At 53.2% G+C, this 22,373-nt stretch overlaps 1 protein-coding gene across 1 annotated transcript in view; it reads left to right on the forward strand.

Annotated features, from left to right (window-relative positions):
* The first annotated feature begins 1,753 nt into the window (after positions 1-1,753).
* The window catches only part of GABRE (gamma-aminobutyric acid type A receptor subunit epsilon), a 39,620-nt gene continuing 19,000 nt past the window's right edge, over positions 1,754-22,373 (forward strand). Inside the window, exons 1-3 of the mRNA XM_064518273.1 lie at positions 1,754-1,841; positions 7,385-7,533; positions 7,763-7,830. Coding sequence (XP_064374343.1) covers positions 1,771-1,841; positions 7,385-7,533; positions 7,763-7,830 — 288 coding nt within the window. The 5' untranslated portion in view covers positions 1,754-1,770. The remainder of the gene's footprint in view (positions 1,842-7,384; positions 7,534-7,762; positions 7,831-22,373) is intronic.

The raw sequence follows: 22,373 nt of genomic DNA on the forward strand, positions 1-22,373 counted from the left end.
CCTGCGTCTTGAGGAGGAGCCGAGAGCACACGCACAAACCGTTGCACGTTCTGTGAACTGTCTAAGACCGTAACCCTTTGACAGCTACATCCTCCCTGTGGTTGCTGTTGTATCGTTCCCAACTTCAATTTCTCTGGAGAGCTTCTGGGGAAATCCACTGCTCTGAAGCTTAAAGGGTTCTTTCCACCTTCGCTGCTGCTTTGATTTTCATTATTTACTCTTTCTGACACGTGCTTCCTGCAAACCCTGTCATCCCTGAGCTGGCTTCTGTGCATGCACTAAAAGAAACATAATCTGCAACTGCTTCGTACAAGGAAATTCCATCTTGGAGCTGCAGTGCCTGCAGCTGGGCTCCTACGGTTTCCTCACTACGCAGATCTCATGCTTGAGGGCGTAGGGTGATCGTTGCGAGAATCAGCAAGGGAGGCCCTGTGTAGGAAGAGCCTTGAAAAATCTCCCAGGTGTGCTGCTGTTATTTATTGCTTGCACTCCTGCCACATTCCTAGTCCCCACCGAGATCAGTCCTGGGTGTCAGGCCCTGAACATGCATAGTGACAGGGCAGCTCCTCATGCTGCCGAGCTGAGCAAATGAGACGATGGTTACCAGCACGCTGCAAATCACAGCAAAGAAGTGATTTGCCCACCTCATGTGGGGAAGGCTGTGGCAGAGACGGGAGGGCCAGTTGCACATGGCCCCACTCCAGCACCAAAAGGATGACACCAAATCCCCATTTGCGATCAGTGTTACTGGATTGCACTGGGAGAGGTAGGATCAGTCCCCTTGGGGGACAGGCTCCTGCAACTCAGGCAGCATAACCAGATGATGAAGGATAATTATTTGCATAGTACGTAGCCATAACAAACTAGTTTCCCAGTAACTTCCATCCAAAAGTCCCCAAGAATGAATCCTTTATTCCTGTTCACAAGCTGGGCACCCGCAGCAAAAAGATGCTCAAGGCCACAGTGTAAACCAGGGTGAGCAGGGAGCAAGCTAAGAGGCTGAAGGTGCACGGCCCGCCCTCAGCACTGTGGTCCCCCTGCATGCCTGGCTGCCTTGCAGTTCCTGCCCTGTGCATCCTCACGGCTTTTTTCATGGGACAGCAGCCCTAACAGGTGGAAAAGGGCCTGACCCTCTCCTGGCTGCATCTCCCTTGTGGCTCTCCTCAGCACGGACTGATGCCTTGTATATTGTTAAAATATTGTTAAAAAGGAGCGCCTGCTCCTTTGTCTTTATTAAGAATATTGTGCATTTGTAAACAAAAAATGTGATTAACAAGGGAAGACCTTGTCCATCTCCTTACACAAAGAGGGAGAAGGAGATCGTTACGCAAGTTAATGAATCCCCGTGTCCCTTCTCTCCGCTCCGGGGACGCGGTGGCAGGCAGATGCGCGTCCCCCTTTGACTTTGGGATGCCCCCGCCGCCTGCGCAGCTGGGGGCTCCGGGGGCTGCGGCCGCCCGTGCTTGAGCCCGTGGCGGGGGGGCAGAAAGGGGTTAACCGCCCCCCCAGCCGGAGGGAGCTAGGACCCTGCGCGGAGCCCCTCCTCCCCCTCCCCGCCGCGGAGTAGGAGAAGAAATGCCCAACTTTCCCCCTGCCTCCCGGCGGCGCGGCGCGGAGCGGAGCGCGGAGCCGGGCGGGCGGCGGCGGGGCTGGAGCGCAGCGGGCAGCGGGGGGTCCCGCCGCCGCCCCGGCCCCCGCCGAGCCCCGCCGCGGCGGGCGCGCCGCCGCCGCGCCCCCGGGCCGGCCCTCGCCTCGCCTCGCCTCGCCGACATGCCCGGGCCGCTGCTGCTGCCGCTGCCGCTGCTCTGCCTGGCCCTCGGCCCCGCGCTGCGCGCCGCCAGGTGAGCGCCGGGCGTCCGCGCCGGGGCTGCCCCGCTTCTGCCCGGGGCAGAGTCCCCGCGCCCGCCGCTGCCTCAGTTTACCCGTCGGGGCGGCGGGAGGGGAGGGGGGGCAGGGGGCTGCAGCGGCGGCGGTCGCGGCGCCCCTCCGCCAGCGCGGCCCGGGCACCTCCGCGCCGGAGCCCCGCGCCGCCGCCGCGCATCCCCGGCGCCCGGGCCGCCCGCTGCCCCCGCGCCGCCTCCGCGCCGGCCGGTGCCGCCTGCGCTGCGCCCTCCGCGGGGCGCCCTCGGCAGCGCGGGGGATGCTCAGCCCCGCGGGGGCTGCGCGCCGGGTTGGGCTGCGCTCGGCGGGACGGCGCTGGCGTCCGCGGCACCCCGAACCCCCGCGCTGGCCGCCGCGAGGGGCGAGGGCGGCGGCGGCTCCGCCGCGCTCCACAGGTTGGCGGCTGCTGCGCGGCGCGGAGCGCGGTGCCGCCGGTGCGGAGCGCGGTGCGAGGCAGGTCGGAGGCTCTGCCAGGGCCGGCAGCTCGCAACGCGCGGCCGTAAACAGGGATGAAAGGCCCGCGCACAAGGGTTTTTCCAAGTTTCTTTTTTCCTTTTTTTCCCTTTCCTTTTTCTTCTCCCCCCCCCTTTTTTTTTTTAACAATTTCTAGTCCTGCTACTGAGTTTAATGGCTGGATCGGAGAAAGAACATGTTGTCAGCAGATTGTTGCCCCTAGGGCTCGGAGGAAGAGGGATTTTACTGGCTGAAGCTAATTGGCAGAATAAGCTGCCTTAAAGCTGATCAAATCCCATTACAAATGCATTCAGGGACAGGGAGCATGAATCCTGCTACTAAAGGTCTGGTCTGCCAAGGCTTCCTGAACCCTGGTGCTGGCAGAAGGACCATCCCTGCCATCCTCCTCTGGGGCCCGGCCTTGCCTGCATCGAGGCAGCGAGACCTGCCCCAGGCTGGAGCCCGACACCCGGCCTCCGCAGCACCCTGGTGCCGGAGGGCTGCGGGGGGAACCCTTGTCGGTCCCGGTTCCTGCACGCTGCTGTCTCCGCAGTGCACTGCTGTGAGCACTGCGTTTTGAGATGGGGAGTCGTAAACCGCAATATCGCACGGAGGAGCAGTTAAATCCTTTATTCACCTGTCTTTAAGTGAGAAGCTTTACCCCAAAGCTAACCCAACTTCCCTTCTCCCCCGTCTCTCATCTCTGCCTCTTCACTGAGCTTCTGACGAAGCACAGTCTGTGGGCTGGGGGCTGACAGAGGAGGAGGAGGGGAGCCTGTGGGTGAAGAAGGAGGGAAAAAAAAAGGGAGCGAGTTATCGCAGGGTCTCTTTCTGCATTCCCTGCATTGCCCTGACTGCAGCTGGCACAGGCGAGTGTCCCCTGCCCCACGCTTCGTGGCGGGCGCGGAGCCTGGCTCGAGCTGAGGCAGCACACGTGAGCGCGTCTCGGCGCCCGCTGCCGAAGCCGGTGCTGGAGCTGGCTGGGTGCTCTGTGCCGAGGTGACTCAGCACTCCCCAGACAGTGCCCGCCGCCGAGGCAAACCCACCAGCGTCACCAGGGCACTGCCACGACTCGACCGAGGGGCCCCGCACTCAGCCCCCGAAGGCAGGATCCCTGCGCAGCACTGCACCACCCAGAAAGCCAGCTCAGTGGCTGGTCAAGACTATGCAGGCTTGACCGACAGGGCTACACCGAGCATGCTGTGGCAGGAGAGGTACGAAGACGTGTGAAAGGGGTAGGGTGCAGTTTAATGAGCCGCCGTCCTTAAATCCTCTGCCTGCTTTTAATTTAAATTAATTTGCCTAAACATTCCTGTGTCTACAAGCCCTTGGAGGCATTGGTATGGGTGGCAAGAAGGATACATTAGCATGCAGTAATTAGGGTTGACGAGAGTGCTTTTTAACTAAGTGAAATGTCGTTGCGTTGTGTTGCTGCCTGTTCCTCTGGAGCTGGTGAGCAAGTGAGAGTTGTGCAGGGTTTGGGGACTTGGATCTGCGTTTGCAGAGGCTGATAGCAGGGCAGATCCCCAGGGGATGTGATGCTCTTCCTGGATGTCCCTGCTTTTGCACTAAGGATGGCTGAGAGGACACGTCACCTCCCCAGCTGGTGCAGGTTTTAGTATAAAATTTTACCAGTCTCGTTCTTTGCTAATGCACCAGGTTGCACATAGGAGTGGATACACATCCCGGTCAAGCACCCTTCACCGGCATACCAGGGACGGAGCACTGGCATATTTGGGATCCCACGGCACAGTCACTCTCTCCATCCTGCTGCCAAGGGAAAACTTCTCAGGACAGCTTGAAAACTGGGGGAGAGAGCCAGCCTGCTGGCACGTTGGGTGGCTGGTGCCGCCAGCTGGGTCTAGGGCGCATCGCTGTGCACGGTGATGAACGCTTGCCGTGATGCAGAGCGTCTTACCCAGGCACAGCAGTAACACTGTCCTTGTCTTGCAAGAAACTGAGGCACAGGAGGAGAGGGATGAAGGGTTAGGTAAGAGGCTGAGATGCCTGTGCAGGGTAATGCAGGGCTGAAAAGAGCTCCCAGGGCTGCTGGTCTCCCTGCAGCTCCCCAGCCTGCACTACTAGGTTAGGACAGGGCTGACCTTCCCCAGCACAGGGGCAGAAGGGCCTTGGTACACCAGGTGTTGAGACCTGGAGAACCTGCTGCTGAGTGAGTAAGGAGGAGGAGGCTGTAACTCCTGGGAGCTGCCTGCCCGGCCCTGCTTTAGCGTGCTCACCCATACGCTTGGACACCTGAGTAAAGCGGGTGTGTGCTTGAGTAAAGCCAACTTAGGGAGGCAAGGCAAGGCAAATATTTCTGTCCTCCTGCAGGAACGCCAAGGGCTGCCTGGGGGGGTTGTCCAACCCCATCCGTATACGTGAGCGCTGCTGAAAGGACACTTGGCTGCTGTGCAGGCACCAGGCAGGGGCTGCCACAGCCCCAACCGTGTTCGCGAGCACAGGAGTTTCCTTGCACAGTCCCTAATTGTGCAGGGTGGATGTTTTGACGTTTCAACAAGCAGAGGTGAGGGAATGTGGCTCTGCCTTTCGTCTGGGTTGCATGGAGACATATGGAAACCGGCTTACACCTGCCACTGAGCCAGAGTGGCCTCGTGTGAGGAGCCAGAGCCGCGGGCCAGCACACGTTCACGGCACGTTCGTGATCCCAACAGGTTGCTGTGTGACACTTCCATCAGCAGGTGTGGGGACTTTTGGGCTCTTCTCTTCTTGATTTGAAGTGGGGCCGTTGGGAAGAGAGATTGAGGAAGAGGCAGGGGCCTCTGAGAGTCACCTTCCCTCCCAACCAGCAACAGCTGGGGTGGGGGGCTGCACATATGTGCAGGAAAAGTGTGTTTTCACCAAGAAAAAATGGACTTGCTTATGCTAAAATGGTTTATTCTGGTTTAGTGGCCCAGAATTAGCTGCATTAGCAAAAAGCATTTTTCTAGTAGTGCCTCTGCATCTGTAGTAGGGATGTGACTCTCTGGAAATGCTACCCCAGACCCTAGGGTGTTAACACCAGACAGGGCAAAGCTAGTTAAGCTTGGTCTAAGGCTGAAATCAGAGTAACCAGCTTGGTCTTATGCTCAGGAGGAGTGTTTAGGACTCCAGTGCAGCCTTACAGCTGCAGAAAGTGGATTTGGCCAGGCAGCAGGACATGCAGTGATCAGTGCCGGCCAGTGACCTGTCTTGGGCTGGCTTCCACTAGGGTCCAGCAAACACTGAAATGAGGTTTAGGTAAAGCTGTTCCCACTCTGCTAAGGCTTGCAGGTAGCCAGCATCATCCAAAATGCTTGCTGCAAGGGAAGGCAGCTAGGATTGCTTTCCTCTGCCCTGAGCTGGGCTGAGAGCAGAAGCAAATGTCACTCCTTTAGTCCCACAGGAGCACAGCTGGCCCCAGATGTCAGTTCCGGCCAGGTTTCGGGTGGGTGCAGTGGTGGTCCTGTGCTCATGCAGCCACTGCCTGAGGATCCTGAGGAGTTGTCCACTCAGCTGCATTTCAAAGGCATACTGCAGCAAGCTGGCCAAGTGAGCCCCGTGCCGCGTCTGCTCGGATAGGGAAGCACATCCTGACAGCGTTGCTTAAGACTCCTTAAACATCGTTAGAAAGTGCGGCGCACAATCAGACAGGCAACAACAAGCTGATGTACCAACAGCTAACGTGCGGCGGCAGGCAGCCAGCTGCACAGAACTGATCCCTTGTCGGGGGACACATCTCCACGTCTGGAGCTGGGGAGATGCAGAGAGCTCTAAAGCAATTGTGAAAGCAAGTTTTATCTGGGGTTTTAAAAGAGGAGCTTCTGACAAATTAACTGCAACGTGTCAATTTAATGCTTTTTTTCCTCTCCAAGTACCTTTGCCAGGCTCTGCCTCCCCTGGTACTGAAGGGAGATGTGTATCAGTGGTGCCTGATTACACCTTGGAGGCTGCAAGTCTCCAGCTGGGATGCATCAACACAGTGGCAGCTCCTGCTGCGAGACCCTTTCTGGCGCTGGAGCAGGTGACACATTGACAGCAAATGCTGAGGGGGATGTGCCGGGTGTAGGACGGCTCAGCATCCTTTCATGCGTATGGCTATGTCATTCTGGTGACAATATTGTGAATGACCTGCCCAGAGCAGTGGCAGGTGGTTAGAATTTCCCGCGTGACCATGTGGACCTAATCTAATTAGAGGGTTTAGGAAAGCTCCTTCGGGGAAAAAGGGAAGGAGCAGAAGGTTTAGAGAAGGGCATATTTGAAAGATGGTGAGAGAAGCTGTTAGCTCAATGGATCATGTCCTGAGGAGGATGTGAGCTTTTCCTGCCTGGCTCGGAACTGGAAGATCAAAAAAAACTGTGGCTTTAAATGGGAGCTCAAGCCCGAGGTTGGGGTGGAAGGGTTAGCAAGTACAGGGAATGGGTTATGTCAGCTCTTGGCTGCAGGGCAGAGGAGTTTGCATAAGGCTTTCATTTCCCAGGGTCTGTGCAGGGCAGATGGCTGGGTTCCTGGTAAGTAAGATATGCATGCTGTGTGCCTGGTAGTTTTAGGACCTCTTTTTCTCCAAAATGCTTTTATTAGAACTGCCTGAAAATGCTGTTTGATCACTGTCCTCTTCCTTTGAGGAAGCAAACTTCAGGTGTGCATGTAAGTCAGAGCAGCTGAGGTAATTGGGGTTAACAGGGCAGCCCCAGGAGCTGGCGGCGCTGGCAGCAGTGGAGGGCTGGCAGAGAGGAGCAGGCTGAGGAGGGCAGGGCTGGCTCCTCTGCTCTGGGGATGAGCAACATGTCCCCAGAGGGAATCTGAGGAGAATGTGAAGTGTCCTGTGTCTGCTGCTGGCTAATCCTGGCTGCTGGTGGGAGGGACCCTGCACTTCTGGGGACCCTGAAGTGAGTAAAGGTACCAGGTAAGTTGTGTCACCTTAGGAGCATCGCTGAGCGATCCCTGAGCTCCTTTGAACAACGATGCGCCTTCCTGCTTCTGTCTCTGTGAAACCTGGCTATGCTCGATCTTCCACAGTGCACCAGAGAGATGCCACCACAGCAGTGTCTTTCTTTTTGTCTCTCTGCTGCAGGTGTGAAAGCACAGAGGAATATGATTACGATTACCTCAGCATCAATAAAACCTGGGTCCTCACCCCCAAGGTGCAGGAGACTGATGCCACGCAAATCCTCAACTCACTCCTGAAGAACTATGACAACAAGCTGAGGCCTGACATTGGCAGTAAGTGTCCCTCAAAGCCACCCTTTGGGGAGCGGGGCAGTGGGTGGTGACCTGCCCAGGGGTGTCCCATGTTCTCCCATGTGGCTTTGGCTGCTGTAGTTGGGATTTCTGATCAGATGGAGCCACACTGCTCCTGAATGCTCCCCGACTTCTTCAGCCCCCAGTCCTCTGTCCTTTGCTGATGACCCCAGCCTCCTGCTTACCCATACCCATTCTATTTCCCTTACAGTCAAGCCCACGTTTATTGATGTGGATATCTATGTGAACAGCATCGGGCCAGTATCTGTCATCCAGATGGTGAGTGGACATCACTGCTACAGTGTCATGGGTGTACAAAGCCTGAGAACATAGGACGTAGCTGACCATCTGCTGCCTGGTGCGTTGCATCCTACTGGCTAGACGTGGCATGAAGGAGGTGTTGTCACAAGAAGTGGTGGATTTGTGTCCCCTCTTTGAGAAGACGTGCTCTCAACTGCTGACTGCTGGAGCTAGGGAAGCTTGACTGCCATCCCTGGTTAGGAGCAAGGTCCCCGTATGTCATAGGTGGGCTCAGTGGCCAGCCATGCTTGGGGAAGTGGTGATGATGCTCTCCGTTCTCTGCCTGCAACGTGCAGGATCTCTGCATGGAGATCTCTACGTGGACTGGGGACTGCCCTCCCCACTCCTGGGGGAGCACGAGCACATGGGTGCTGGGATGCTCGGGGTGAACTGCACTGCTCCTGCTGAGGCGATGCCACGCCAGCTGGGAGGGGGAGCAGTGCAGTTCTCAGGAGGATTGAAATAGGTATCTGGAGATGGTTGCCATGGTAATGGTCTGATGGTGTGAAACTTGGGTGCCTAGGCCTGTGCCTGTTGTGCTGGGGAGAGGCAGACAGGGTGGCTTGGATCAAAAGGCTGTATTTCTATACTTTACCATCTTAGACTGACGTCACCAGGACTTCAGCAGTTTCTGCTCATGGCTCAGGCCCCACTGCACCAGGAGTTGTAGAAACACTCAATAGAGATGCTCTTTGCTGTGAAGAGCCTCCAGGCCTTGCAGCACTGGAGAACAACTGTCGATTACTTTTCATGGGAAATTTCTATTCCTCTCTGAAGCCTTTCTTTTTTTCTTCCCCCTTTTCATCAAGAAACAAACCTGATGATGCTGTCAGGTTTTGAAAACCATTTTTGGCAACTGGGCAGTGTGGTGGGGTAAGCAGGGGAGAGGTAGCCAGGACAATTTGGCTGCTCTTGTCTTTCTTCATGCAAAACTGAGCAGAAAAAAACAGGATCTCCCTCAAACCTGAAAAGAGAGAGTCTGCAAGACAAGGATGTGTTTTTACTTTCATAAAGTGGAAAACTTCTGCTGAACGAACCCGTTTGGGGGATGGAGGAATGGCATTGTAGTGGTAGTACCTCTTTCCCTCCAAAAAGCATATGAGTGCAACCTTTGTGACTGAGCGTGTGCCTCCACACTGTGCCTGCTTGTGGGCTAGCCAGAGAGGGCCCTGGCTGGGCGCTCACCTGTGTGACAAAGGCACCATCAGGAGGCCCAGCGGGGAAGGCCTCAAGTCAGAAAGTTTCCTTTGGTTGCTTTTGTGGGCCTGGCACTTCCTGGAGATGTGGCTTTGTGTGGGTTGAAGTTCTTGACTGAGCCCTGCAAAGGAGGAGAGGAGCAATGGGGTGGGGGAAGGCACCATCATACTGCTGAGCTACTTTCCACTGTGGCCATCTGAACTGGACTAGCTACCTGGAGGGGGTGGGGAGCAGGCCCCCTTGAAAGGGGCTGGGTGATCAGGGATGTGATTTGAGTGACACATCTTATTGAGTGGTACTGCAGCCAGTGCCTCCCCTGTGAGACTGAAGTAGGTCATCCAGTAACTGCAGGGTAGGACCTGCCCTCAGGCCCTCATGTCTCCCTTCACGTAAGCTCGTGCTCGAACTTTCTAGGAGGATGGGAGGAGAGCCATAGCCACGTGATACCTTAGCACAGGCCATGTGGATCAGGTCATCCCCAGGCTGCCAGCAGATATTGCAAGCTCCTCCATGCAGCATCATTGTGTGGACCCGAAGCCACGGCTGGCTTAGGAGCAGCAATGCAGAGGGGAAGCGTGTGGGGCTGGGTGTGCTTGCCTCCTCAGCAAGTGCAGTGCTTGGAGGTGGGCTATGGGAGTCACGTTATAGGTGGCTGTCCAGTATGGTTTGTAGTGTCCCTAGGATATGCCAGGAATACAAAGCAAAACCACTGTGCACTTCTTTGTTCCTACTTCTTTCCTCTTCATCTGTTTTGTTTACCCCTTTCCATCCCCCTTGGATGTTTTGCTCTCCTCCCTGTTATAGGAGCACTGCATGACCGTACATGTTGAAGGAGTAGAGAATGGCTTACAAAATCCAGTCTTGCATTCAGAGTTCATCTCTTCTCCCAAACAGCGATACCAGGCACTGCTGCTAGACTGGTTTCCTAAGAAACAAAGCTTATGCAATGGTGATGTGTATGTGAGAACAAACGTATGTATGTCCGTCCCAGCACTTCAATGACTCTTGATCCACTGGCCTAATATCAGCTAGATTTGGCAGCAAGGATATGGGCATCATACATATTCAGTTCCTCCAGTTTTTTTGTGAAAACAGGATGCCAGGCAGAGACAATAGCCATCTCCACTGAGGGGAAAAGCTATTGTGTGAACTCAGTCCTTACTAGACACCGGAGAATTCATATGGGAGAATGCTGCTGAAGACAGGCTTGACTGTTCCTAAAGCAGCTGAACCAATGTGCTTTGGCTCTTTCTAAGAGTCAGCAGAAGCTTTTACTTGGTGTGAAATGGGGCTCCATGACTGCACAGGATGCCCAGGTGGTCCCAGGGCACTTAATGGGAGTCAAGAGCATTAAGGTGTGACTGGCTTTCAGAAGTTGTCTGCACCTGCAGGGCTCCACTGGGGAAGCTGCTGCCTCAGAGCTGATTTACCCACGTTACCCGGCTGGAGCTTCCCTATCTGAGGAAGATATTGGTGCACTGAGTAATTGCTGTTGATGGCAACACTGTAGTGAGGAGCTGCTTGGCCAGGTAAGGAAACCACCCGGCCCAGATAGTTGAGGACTCTTAGACTTGTGGTATTTTGCTGTGTCAATCACAACTGGCTGCACAGTCTCCCCAGGGTGCTTGGATGCTGCCAGCCTGGGTGTCCCTGCTAGGTCCGAGCCCCTTGAAGGAGGCAGTGCCTCCTGTCAGCTAGAAAGGCAGATCTTCCAGCAGTGACCAATAATTTAAGGACACCTCTGCACTGGCATCCCTAAGCACACTCTCTATGAATCTTGTTCCTTCACCATCCCTTTACTAACTTCTGAATCTGTGATGCCCTTGAGCTTGAAAGCCTTTCTCCTTGAGATGCTGGGTAGATGCTAAAGATACTAAAGAAGGCTAGGCCCAGGTCTTACAGTTTTGGATGGCAGCTTTCTGCCATCTGTGTGGCTGAAGGCTTTCCCCTGCTCATGACAGGTTGCATCCTGCTATAGCTTCTCCTAAAGAAATTAAAAAGGGCTGCAGTAAAGCCACTGTGGCTGGCCATGGTGCTGCTGCTGGGCTCAGCTGCTTGCCCTTTTTTTGGTTTTGTTTCCTCCTCTCCCCCCCCCCCCCCCTTCTTGCTTGTGCAACAAGTAAAGCCATTCTGTGGGTCCTGCTGCCAGCAGTGCTGGCATCAAAGGTACTGCCCAGATTGTCACTGTTGGCAGTGGGAACCATTCTTCCCCAGCACTTTACCCCTTTTTACAAAGCTTCTTTTAAGCTGGGAAACTCTGCCTCCTTTCAGACCTCAGGCCTGTCTTGAATGCCAGATCTTTCCCTTTTCCCATACACAACCTGAGGCAATGCGTATTTCCGAGGGAAGAGAACCAGGATTTGACTTGGAGCTAGATCTCTCCAGAGCCTCTGGTGAGATTTCTCTGAGATGTTCTGTCTGAGCAGCTGTAGTCCCTGCTGCAGATGCAGAGCCTTGTATACATACAGATACAGGCCCACTGGAGGGGAGATGCCCTTTTGATCTTTCAGGTGCATTACGATGACAGCATCTTAGGTAAGCATTTGTCATTCATGTGGCCAGGCCATGTAGAAGATAAAAACCTAGCTCTACTTTTAGAGGATATACCACCATTACTGTGGCTTATAGCATAGCCCAGTGTTGTCTGTGCATCTGAATATTGGGTGTCCTATGATCTCTCACCCTCCCCTCAAGGAGTTAACTACTCACTGCTGCCTTCAGCCTAGCAATACTCTGTCAGTGCCTGGAGGCTGGTCCTGTGTAGCCATTGCTCAACCTCAAAGTGATAAATCACATCAGGATACAAAACTGATTCAGGTCCTTAGAAATGAAAAGGTGATTTGAAAATGCCCTGCGTTGGGTGTGAATTCGGCATCCCCCTCATCGATCACTTGTCATAAATAACATTAATATTCAGGAGTCAGCAGAAAGCAGGCAGGTTTGGAGAGGGAAGAAAGGCAAAGTGATTTCCTGGTATCTTTTGTAGACGAGAGTGGCTGTCTTGTTTCCCATTTAGGTATTCAGGCAAATTCGAAATCCTCTCTTCCCCGTGAAAAGGACCCGCTGTCCCAAGGGAGAGCGAAAACACGGCAGCAACCTGAATGAAGACCCGAGCTCTTGTTTCCTCCTGCCCCATTCCTCTGCTTTGCTTTGCTTCCCTGCTGCGCACAGGGCAGGAGCGGGTGGTGGGATGGCCGGTGCTCGCGCCAGGCTGCCCGCAGCAGCCAGCGGGCCAGGCTTGAGCTGGCAGCAAACCTGCCTGTGGAGGGGTTAACTGCCCGCGGCTACGCGATGGGGCAGCCGGGCAGCCGGCTCCCCGCGCTCCGGCAGGGCGCAGCAGGAGGGAGGGCTGCGTACCGCCAGGAGGTGGTTACGGGAGGATTAAGTGAAGTGGGTGTTGGGGCCTGTCCCAGGGGCCACACAGGGCCTGGGCTTGGTTGAGAGGAGAGGCTGGGCTGAGAGGGAAAGGGCTGTGGAAGACGTGATGTTTCACTCAGAGGCCTGAGTGCTGTTTGCTCCCCTTGCTGCATGCACTGGGGTTTCAAAGGGCCGCCGGCGTAAGCAGCCTCCCCATTCCCGTGAACCCGTTGTCTTTGGGTGGGACTGGGGCACTTGGCCTGTCCCAGGCAGCTGAGGCGAGCTGGCTCCAACCAGCAGCTAGCGGGGTGGCTGCGTTTCGGCCATCAGGGAGGGGATGCACCAGGCCACGAGCTTCCCCAAGCCGCCGGCTGCCGCTGGGGCTGGCCAGCAGCACCGCGGGCCAAATGAGTTACCGCGCACAGCACCCAGCTCTCCGAGCTGTGCAGGGGGTCTGGATGCCCATTTAGATTCCCGTTACACAGGCAGCGTTCAGGCATCCTGGTCTCCTTGGCGCATCACAAATCTGAGCCTGGTGCTTTGATATGGTGATAAGAAACAACCTTGGTTCTCCCTGTGTGTTTGCAGGAGGAGGTGCCCAGGCAGGGCTGCAGCACTGGGGGCCAGGGGAGGAGACTTTGGGTTCAAATTTTCTGCTGACTGGTTGTTTGCTGGAGGGATTTGCTCCTGGTTTTGTTTTTTAATGGCATTATTGCTATAGATTATAGCTTTAACTGGTGTCAAGGGCACCTTGAGTTCTGGATCACCTTCCTTTAGGGATTTTTAACTCTCAGGAAATGATGTTGTAGAAGTAAAGCTGTTGTCAAATATTGTGGCTGAATGTGTTTCAGACCTGAGGATGTCCATGAAGTATCCATGAGAGTCTGCATGGGTGGGAGTGAAAAAGTATTTCTACTCCTGGCTTGGGGATGGAGCAAGTCCTGCTCCGAGCTTCCTCCCAGAGACTTGAGCTGCTATGTCTTTTGCTTCCTTTATCGTGTGGAAACAAAATGCAAGGCTTGTAGTTGAGTACCCAGAGCGTAGCACGAACGCTGCGGTGGCCTCCTGGCCAAAGTGAATAGGGACTTGCCACTCTCTCCAGGCGCCTGCCATGGTTACCTGCTTGAGGTGTCTGGGAGCAGAGGCAATGCAGCCAGGGCTGGTTTGGAGGCTGGTGACTCCTCTCTTTGGTATGTAGGAAGGTGTTATGAGCAGAGGAGATGCCCTTGTGTGCCAGGCTTTCTAGCAAAACAGGCTCTTCTGCTGGGATTGTGCACCACCTTGGTCCTGTTGCTTCATGATACAAAAACATGGAAAGTGCAAAATGGGCCCCTTGTCATTCACCAAGGGCCAAATTCTGCTGCCTCCGAAGTGCCTGTGACTCCTCCTGGGTAGGAATAAGCTCCTGCCTCCATTATTGTAGCATATGATTTTTCTTGGCTCTGTCTCTGAATGGGGGACCGGATCCCTAAGAGGGTGGTATGTCCAAATACACATGTTCATTATTCCCCTCTTCAAGAGATGCTGCACACCATTAAATTCATAATGCTCTGCCTGGCTGCAGTAGTTACCATGCAACACACTAACAAAACTGAGGATGAAGAACACATTTTCTCGTGTCTGGAGTGTTGCAGAATAGATTTAATAGATTTGCCTGTATGGTGCATTTGTGAGAACTCTGGGAAAAAAGTGGGGGGGAGAGAATGGGGGAAATGTTTATTCGTTATCAGTTGATGAATAATTAATTTACAAAACTTGTCTTGTTAAATATAAATTAAATCCTCATTTGACACACTTTATAATTTAGAAGTATAAGCACAGCATGAATGAAGAGAGCTCCCCATTGACTGCTTTCGTGTAAATCCCACGGAGCCAGGGGAAGAGGGTGTGGGTTTCGGAGTTAAAGCTGGCAGAGGGAGAGCTGTGAGGAAGGGGCTGCTATGGCCAAGCCGTTTGGGGAGAGCCGGGGGCTCTCTCCTTGCGTGGGGGCACTCAGCCATGCTATCTGCCTGCACAGGGACGGCTTCGGGCAGAGAGGTGGCTGCTCAACCCCCTCCCAGAAGTTGCTGCCCTCTCTGCAAGGCTCTTCAGCTCCTGGGAGAATAGCTGCTGAATTGTGTCTCTTTAGGAAAAATCCCTGTCGATGCTGTGTTATCGGTGTGCACTGAGTCCACGGCTGCCGTGTGAACAGCTACACTGTGCCAGCAGCAGGGGCAAGGATCAGCGAGAGGCGCTGGGCTCCGCAAAAGCCGTGCGGGGCTAAGCCGCCCTTGCTCGGAGCCCTTGGGCAGTCCGTACCGTCTCCGCGCTGAAGCGGAGCCGCGTGCCGAGGAACGGCGCCTGGGCTTTGCTGGAAGCAGTAAATGTGTGGGCCGCCGCGGGAAGCCCTAGGTTACAGCCTGGGCTGTCTTGCTGCGAGGCTTGAGTTAATATCTTCATTTCTTCTTAATAGATGGGGAAAGCAAGGCCAGTAATAATTGTCTGGCTCTGAGGAACACTTAAGTCTTGATTATACTTAGCTTTGGCTGCTTTGGAATAAGTAGGAAGGAAATGAAATGAAAATGGCACACTTTTTAAGATGCTTGAATATGTTGCTCTGGAGCACAAGATAAGCCTATAGGTAAAGGAAATTTGTTGCGCACCCCCCCTTTCCCCCCTCCCCACTTTCCTGATAGTAGACTCCAGCAGCTGCACAGCACTTCTCAACTGAAAGGACTTTAAAATGCTTTGCAAATCATCTATCTAGGAAGCACATAGCCCTGGTGCACCCATGTCTGGGGTGCGTTGCAGTGCCTAAAGCACACGGCAGTGTTCGGCTTGGCCTGCCCCGCGTGCACTGAGTCAGGCTTCAGCATAAATCTCCTGAAGGTGCACAGGGCACGCACTAGCGTAATGTGCTAGGTCAGTTTTCAGTCCCTGATAAAGATGAATACCGTATAAATTTGAAGTGGTCGGAAATGAGTGTTGTTCTTTAAGGGCCCCAGTGCTTTTCCTGCCTGCTGGTTTCTGTGCCTGAGTGATGGCTCAGCCCCGCTCCTTGCTGGAGCTGCCGGTGCATTTATAGCACCTTCATATATACTCGTTTGCTTGGAGAGTGCTCGTATCTCTTGATTCCTGGATGTCCAGAGCACTCACCTGAGCCAGCTCCTGTGCACCCGGGTGCTGGAGGAGCAACTCTTCCTCATGCAGCTGCTTGTGTCTGCGTCGAAGGGAGCTCGGGTGTGCAGAGAAGGCACTAGCCAACCTGTAGCCATCGTCTGTCATTGCCTTAAGGAAAAAAAGTCATGAGGCCACTGAGGAATAGCACCAATCACATATGACTTGTGGGACAAATCATGAGCCACACAGAAGCAGCCCTAATGAAACAAATGAGTTATTCCCATCCTGAACATATCCCAAGAGCTTTCACAAGATTCAGGGTCTGCTCCCAAACCAGAAAAGGGCTGATTTATTCACTGTGAATAATTCAACGAGCTCCATTTATTATCCAGAACATATACTAATCCCCTCCAGATATTTTCTGTGTGACATCCGTGTCAGTATTTTATTTATAGGCTGTTTACTGTGCAGAAAACAGGAGTCTGTTATCAGCAAAGATGAACAGAAAGCTGGGGTTTTGCCTCTAAAATTGGCGCTAAATAAAATATGAAAATCTGGACAGCTGCCTCCTGGGAGGAAAAGTGCTTTTCTTCAGAGGTATTTCTGGAGAGCAAAGCCCCGAAGTTAATTAATATCTGTGCTCCCCCGCCAGACAGTGAATGGGGAATGTGGCTGGATTCGCTTGGGTTTCTTAAACTTGCTGCTGCAATATCAGTGCTGGCAAACAGGTGCCTTCGCATAACCCGCGGCTCCAGCAGGGCCTCTGGACCACAGGCAATATGGGAAGAGTCAACATTCATAATTAAGTAAGTGGCTCCTGTAAATTCCTTCGCAGACACGATTTCCGGCCTTCTGCTGGCAGGAACGTCTCAAATCTGCATTCATTTCATGCAGTCTTCAGAGAAAACTCCCATTTCCTCAGCCAGTCTTTCTGTGGATTTGCGATTACTCTGAACCCTTGCAGGCAGTCGCAGATGGATGCTTTCTGCAGGCGCTTCCAAAGTCAGCATGCATCCTCGCTGTGCCCATCGGTGAGCGGCTATAACTCTTAATTCCCCACTGTTACCCACAGAAAATCTTCCTAACGTAGCTTGTGACCGCAGCAGCTGCATGTGGGTCTCCCTTTCCGGGTGCCTCTGCCAGCCCCTGGGTTTCTGCCCCTTACTGGACCTTGGGGACAGCTTTCCTGTGCACCCTCACCCAGGCCTGGGCAGGCAGGCTGGAGCGATATCCCCCCTCCTGGCAACCTCTTTTAGGGCATTAAAAGAGGTTTTGTCGCGATGCCCAGGCACGGAGGTGGGAAGGCACCTTTGCTCGTAGTGCTTGTTGCGGACGCGTGCAGGGGCTCGGGCTCAGGGCAGCTGCGTGTCACCAAGCAAAGTGCCGATGCAGCCGTTTCTCTTGCAGGCGCGTTAGCTAATGGAGCTGCTCTCGGGTTACCCGAATGCCTCTCGCTCCGTAGTACGGAGACGTGTATTTGTGGACAGGCCAGGAAGCGTGTGTTTGCTTCTGGTAGTAATCTGTGCTCCAAACCTCATTAAATTGATTCTTCCAAGTCAAAGGGAAAGCACTACTGTGTCAAATTTGAAAGATACAGGCTCTGAGCTGTACCAATAGTTGTCACTTGATGAGCTGAATTATTTTTAAGGCAGAGTTGATTTATCTGACCTGAAGGCTTTAGATCTCTCCACGGGAGAGTTCAGGATATTTAAGGTGCGTGAGGGAAAAGTCAAAGAGCTGGTCAGAAATGAAGGTTTCCAGACCAGGGAGGGCAAACAGCCAGGATCCTTGGGGAGGGGGTTTCTCGCTCTCTCTTCCCACTTGGGACGAACAGCCAAAGTTCTGAGATCAGCTATAAAGCATTTCTGGGGGAAAAAGGGCTTTATGGGAAATCAAAACATTTAGTTTTAGTACCATCAATTTGTTTTTATTTGATTTTCATGTGGTGGTAAATTCTGTCCTATAACTATAGCATCAAAATGAGTATTCGTATATAAAAATCAAAGTGAAATGAATCAGATAGATAATGATAAAACACAACATTTTGTTATTAGAGGGAAAAAGCTTCTGAATGAAACAACGAAGTTGAGATAATTAACTTTAGGTTGTAACATTTTTAGTTTATTTTCAAAGTGGGTTCTGTTTCTCACACCCCCAAACGAAGCAGTCCTGTTATCTCCTCTGAAAAGCTGCTCTAAGAGTCTGATGAAACAGAGACCATTTCTCAGCATTCAGCGGTCGTGGATGACCAGAGGCAATCTACATCACGGACCTCTTTATGCCTTGATCTTACAGGCTGAATATTCAGAGTATTGCAGCCCATCTCTGTGCAAAGGAAGGGTTACTTTCAGACCGAGCTGAAAGGAGTGAATGGAAACAGACACAGGTCTCTAGCTGAGTCCTCTTCTGGCCGCGCAGAGTGGTGGAGGTGATGAGCTGCTTGGTAGCCAGCTGCTGGGCTGGAGGTGGGATTTGCTCCCCGTCAGAGTGGGGCTGCTCACCTTGCCAGGCGCTGCAGTGCTCACGTGCAGCGGGGGCCGCCCGCCGGAGCAGACAAGGCTCTAAACTTGTGTTTGATTCACCTGCGATGCAAACTGCTGTCCTCTGTGCCTGTCAGAGATGTGTTTTAGGGTTGGCAAGCAGGTCTTTGAAGTGGCTTGACATGATGCCTCCCTCTGGTCTGCAGCAGCTCAGTCTTTCCTGCTGCAGATTTCCTACCGCTGCATCCATTTCCCACCACCACCACTGAGACCGGCCCCGCCGATGCCCCAGGAGACAGCTCCTCCAGACCCCAGAGCAACAGTGCTGGCTGCACGGGGCACTGCAGGTGGGCGGTGAGTCCAACGGGGCAGAGTCTCAGGCTCTGCATGGGCTGACAGCACCTGGGGACTTGGAGCTGACAGTAGATGGGGAGCCTGGCTTTAACTGTTTGTCTGATCAGCTTTGCTCAGCGGGGGGATTGCAGATGCTGTGATAATGGTTCACCCCCAGGCAGAAGCACATGGGATGTGTGAATCAAAACACTTAGGAGTGTGGGTGGGGGAACACCCCATCCACATGGGGATGGGAGCAGGGAAGGTCAGAGCAGAGACTTTGCAAATGGTGTAGGCCTTGTTTCAGGCACTTCCTCCCCTAATTCACCTCCTTCTCCCCTATCTTTGCCCATGTATCTGTGTGTATCTCCCATGCCAGACTGGTGTCCTCTGAATGGTCTTTCACACTCCTCCATGGAGACACCAAAGTTTTCTTAGTAGCATAGCAAGGACAAGGAGACAAGATGTTCCGTGGAGACATGGGGCAGAGAAATGGGAAATATTCATGGGATTTAGGTTTGTTGTTCTTGCCACCACAGGGAGGTAGGAAGGCTAAGACTGTAGCTGCATGGTCTTCTCTTCATTTGTTCCTTAGAAAGCAGAGTTGAAGGCAAAGGCAGCCATAAGGTTTAAGATAATTTCCTTCCATGGTCTGGCAGTGGTGGATTGACAGACCTGTCTGGAGGCTGCAGCCTTAGTTTGTGTCGCAAATCTGCACCTCTTGTGAAGGCAGGATAGCCCCTGGCTCCACGTGCCATAGCAAAGACCCATGGTGGTGATGGGGCTGGCAGCAGCATGTCTGCCGGCACACTGCTTGCTGCCAGACTGAGCCACATAGTAATGATTCAGAAACTTAGGTGAGGGTCCAGTTACTTATTGTTATTCCGCACACAGACAAGCTTTGCTCTAGCATGTGGCAGGACATATGTGAACCCCTTTTTGGGAAGAAGCCAATATGCCCAGGGTGATCTGAGAGCCCTGAACTGCAGTGCAACTGCTCTACAGAGCTTGCCAGAGGGATTTGCAGGATACATCTTGCAAGAGGCTTGGGGAGGAAGGGTCTCTGCAGATAGGGTGGGAGCTGGAAGGAATACTGGGAATGGGAATGTCAGGCCCTCTGTTTGCACTGCAAGGAGTAAACCATTGCGTGAACCCAACCTCCCTTCCCACCGCTCACAACTGTTTGCACATGAGCTTTGCATTCAGCTTCCTGCAGAGCTGGCTGCAAACTTCAGTCCAGTTCGTAGTGGTGAGGTCTGCTTAGATGCTGTCCCTTTTCTGTGGCCTGATTCCTTTCTCCCAGCTGCTTTCCTCAGCCTGGTGCTCCCTTGAAATCTCATTAGGGCTGGACTGTGATTATATGGTGGCATGAAAAGAAGGACTGAGAAAGAAAAAACAAAGTGAAGTAGTGAGGAGCTAAATTGAGACACTGGCAGGACAGGAAGAGAAAGCTGGCAAGCACAGCAAGGGGTCATGAGAAGCAACATGAAACAGGTTTCCTTGAAAGAGTCAGTGGAACACAGTATGCTCCCGGCCACTTTCCTCTTCATCCTGGGCCAGGAGAGAACAGTGTCAGGAGTAAGGATTTCTGCAGAGGGCACAAAACCCTCCCACTTTGCAAAAGCAGAACTTTCTCAGATTTTTTTTTTAATTTGCTTTTTTCCTTGAGAGTGAGGGTTAGAAAGGGATTTATACAGGCAAACATTGGCTTTCTTCCTGGCCAGTGCAGGGGTTTTCATGCAATCCCAGCATCCCAGGGACATGGGTGGTACGGATGCACTGTGTCTTCTCAGACCTGTTTTGTGAGAAGTGGACAGCGTAACATAAGGGCTCAGGAGGTGCGCCTGTATCTTAGGTATCATCCTGTCTCACTGGTTCTTGGAAAGCTGAATCACATGGTGAGGCCGGTTTCTTCGTGACATGTTCTGTTGTGTCACAGCTCCCCGTGTGCGGCAGCCATAGGAGGTCCATCAGCTGTCTGCAGCCTGTGGTTAACCTCCTTGGTGCAGCATGGCGCTCAGTGCTCATTAGAGGGGAGAGGTTCTCACGGAGGAGGGCATAATTAGGAGAAGGCCGTAGTGCATTTCCTGCTCCTTGTGCTCTATCCCTAAGTTTCTGTAACTGGTCACTGTCAGAGCCTGCTTGGGACAGAGGGACATGGCCTGACGTGGTTTTGGCCATTCCTACCCCCTCTGGTTTTGCACACTGCTGTGCCGTGCCAGGTAGTTCCTGCTCTGGAAGGGCACTTCGGTGCCTAAACTGTGCAGAAAACAAAGCTCTTATGGCTCCAATTCTCTGCCACTCTTTCCTTCCTGACTTGACCTCAAAACACAGCTTCTATAGCAATTTTCCTCTTAGTAAGACTGAATTGGGAGGGACTTTGTTCTCTTTCCACGACAATTGGCATCCAGCTGAGATCAGTATACAAGGTCACAGGTCCCTACAGACAGGCCTTCCTGCCTTGAAGAGCCTACAGCCTAACTAAACAAAGTGAAGTCCCATGAGAGGGTGGGAAGGTGGTGGGAAATGATGGGATGCTTGAATAGGGCCATTAGGGTTGAAACCATTTGTTTGTGTGGGGGTGTGGGAAGGATAGTAATACATTTCTTGCTGAGGCAGAGAAGCAGAGTGGTGACTTAACAGACCCAAGGGAGTGTGGAGAGGGTTATGGAGAGCAGGAGGAAGGAAAAGTAGAGTGGGGGAAAAGGGAAAAAGGGGACAAAAGGAGGATGAAAGGCCTGGGAGGACGAAATAGCAGCAAAGGGAATTGGGCAGCAGAGCTGGACTGTTCAGTCCCTGAGCAGGAAGGGAAGGCACTAAGATGTCCACAAGGTGTACAGTGGACTGCTTTATCTCAGCAACCACCCCCAAAGAGTGCACAAGGGACTGGATGTAAATGAGAATCAGACCCTAAATCTCAGAGGGGCAGCTGACTTTGCCACCATCTGGCAGCAGAGGTAGGCTGTGCTGTGGTCTGACAAACCCAGCGGTGCTGCCAAACTGAAGGTCCCCTCTGTATCAGGTGCCAGCTTGGAGAAGGAGAGAAATGCCCAGCTAGTGAGCCCTAAACCCAGCAGAGTGTTTGCTCTACTGCTTTGAAACCACATAGCCACATGCTGAAGGATCCAGGCACTCAGGGCTTTTATGGACATTTGGAGGAATCTCCTGTCATCCTTCCCTTCACCTGAGGGCCATTTCCCTGTAATCTCAGTGCCACCAAGGTGGGATACTGCTCTCCTTCCTGCCTCTGCTTCCTAGAAGAAGGTGGTGAAGCTGAGCAGGAGCTCAGCAAACAGCATTGGGGGAACCCAGCAGCCCCCAGACAGTGAATTCTTACAGAGCTCAGAGGGGAGGCAGAGATTTGGAGCAAGGAGCAGGTCAGAGCTGGAGGAATAGATCATGTTCCCAGGCAGTGATGTCCCTGGAGATGTCTCCTTGGGGCAAGCTGACCATCCCCAATCCCCCTTCTCCAAGAGCGTTTAGGACTGGACACCTTGAGGGACCCGTGGCCTTCCCATCTGCCCTCGCCTTGTACAGGTGAGCTGCAGTTGCTCCCTCAGTCCTGCGTGGTATCAGACTGCCCACCCTGGGGTTTCATTGTAATCCCAGTGGGTGCATAGGAATGTGAGGTGTAATTAAAGGAATACTAGCTTCTCATCTTACCTTGGGGAGGTAACTGCATGCAGTGAGGCTGTTTGGTTCCTCTTCCAGCCCTTTCAAAGGAGATTTCTTTTTGTCTTGTCAAACACCCCATCAGCTTAAAGGACAAAGAAACAAGAGCACTTGCCCGAAGTGCTAAGTATTATCTTCCAGTTATCTGATGTGCCTTGGTCCTCATCTCTTCTCTCCCCCCACTCCCTTCACCTTCCCGCACAGAGTTGCTTCAAGCCCAGCACTCTAGGGAGCTTTTAAGCATTCAGCAGTAAGGCTTGACATGCAAACAAGACTTCTGACACGTGTGGCTTTGCTTTGCAAGCAGTCTTGGCAGTTTCTAGAGACCACAGTAACTGGGCTGCATCCTTTCTTGCATTGGAAGGTGCTTACACATGACTTTCC

The sequence above is a fragment of the Dromaius novaehollandiae genome, chromosome 11 (genome assembly GCF_036370855.1).
Source record: "Dromaius novaehollandiae isolate bDroNov1 chromosome 11, bDroNov1.hap1, whole genome shotgun sequence".
Lineage (NCBI taxonomy): Eukaryota > Metazoa > Chordata > Aves > Casuariiformes > Dromaiidae > Dromaius > Dromaius novaehollandiae.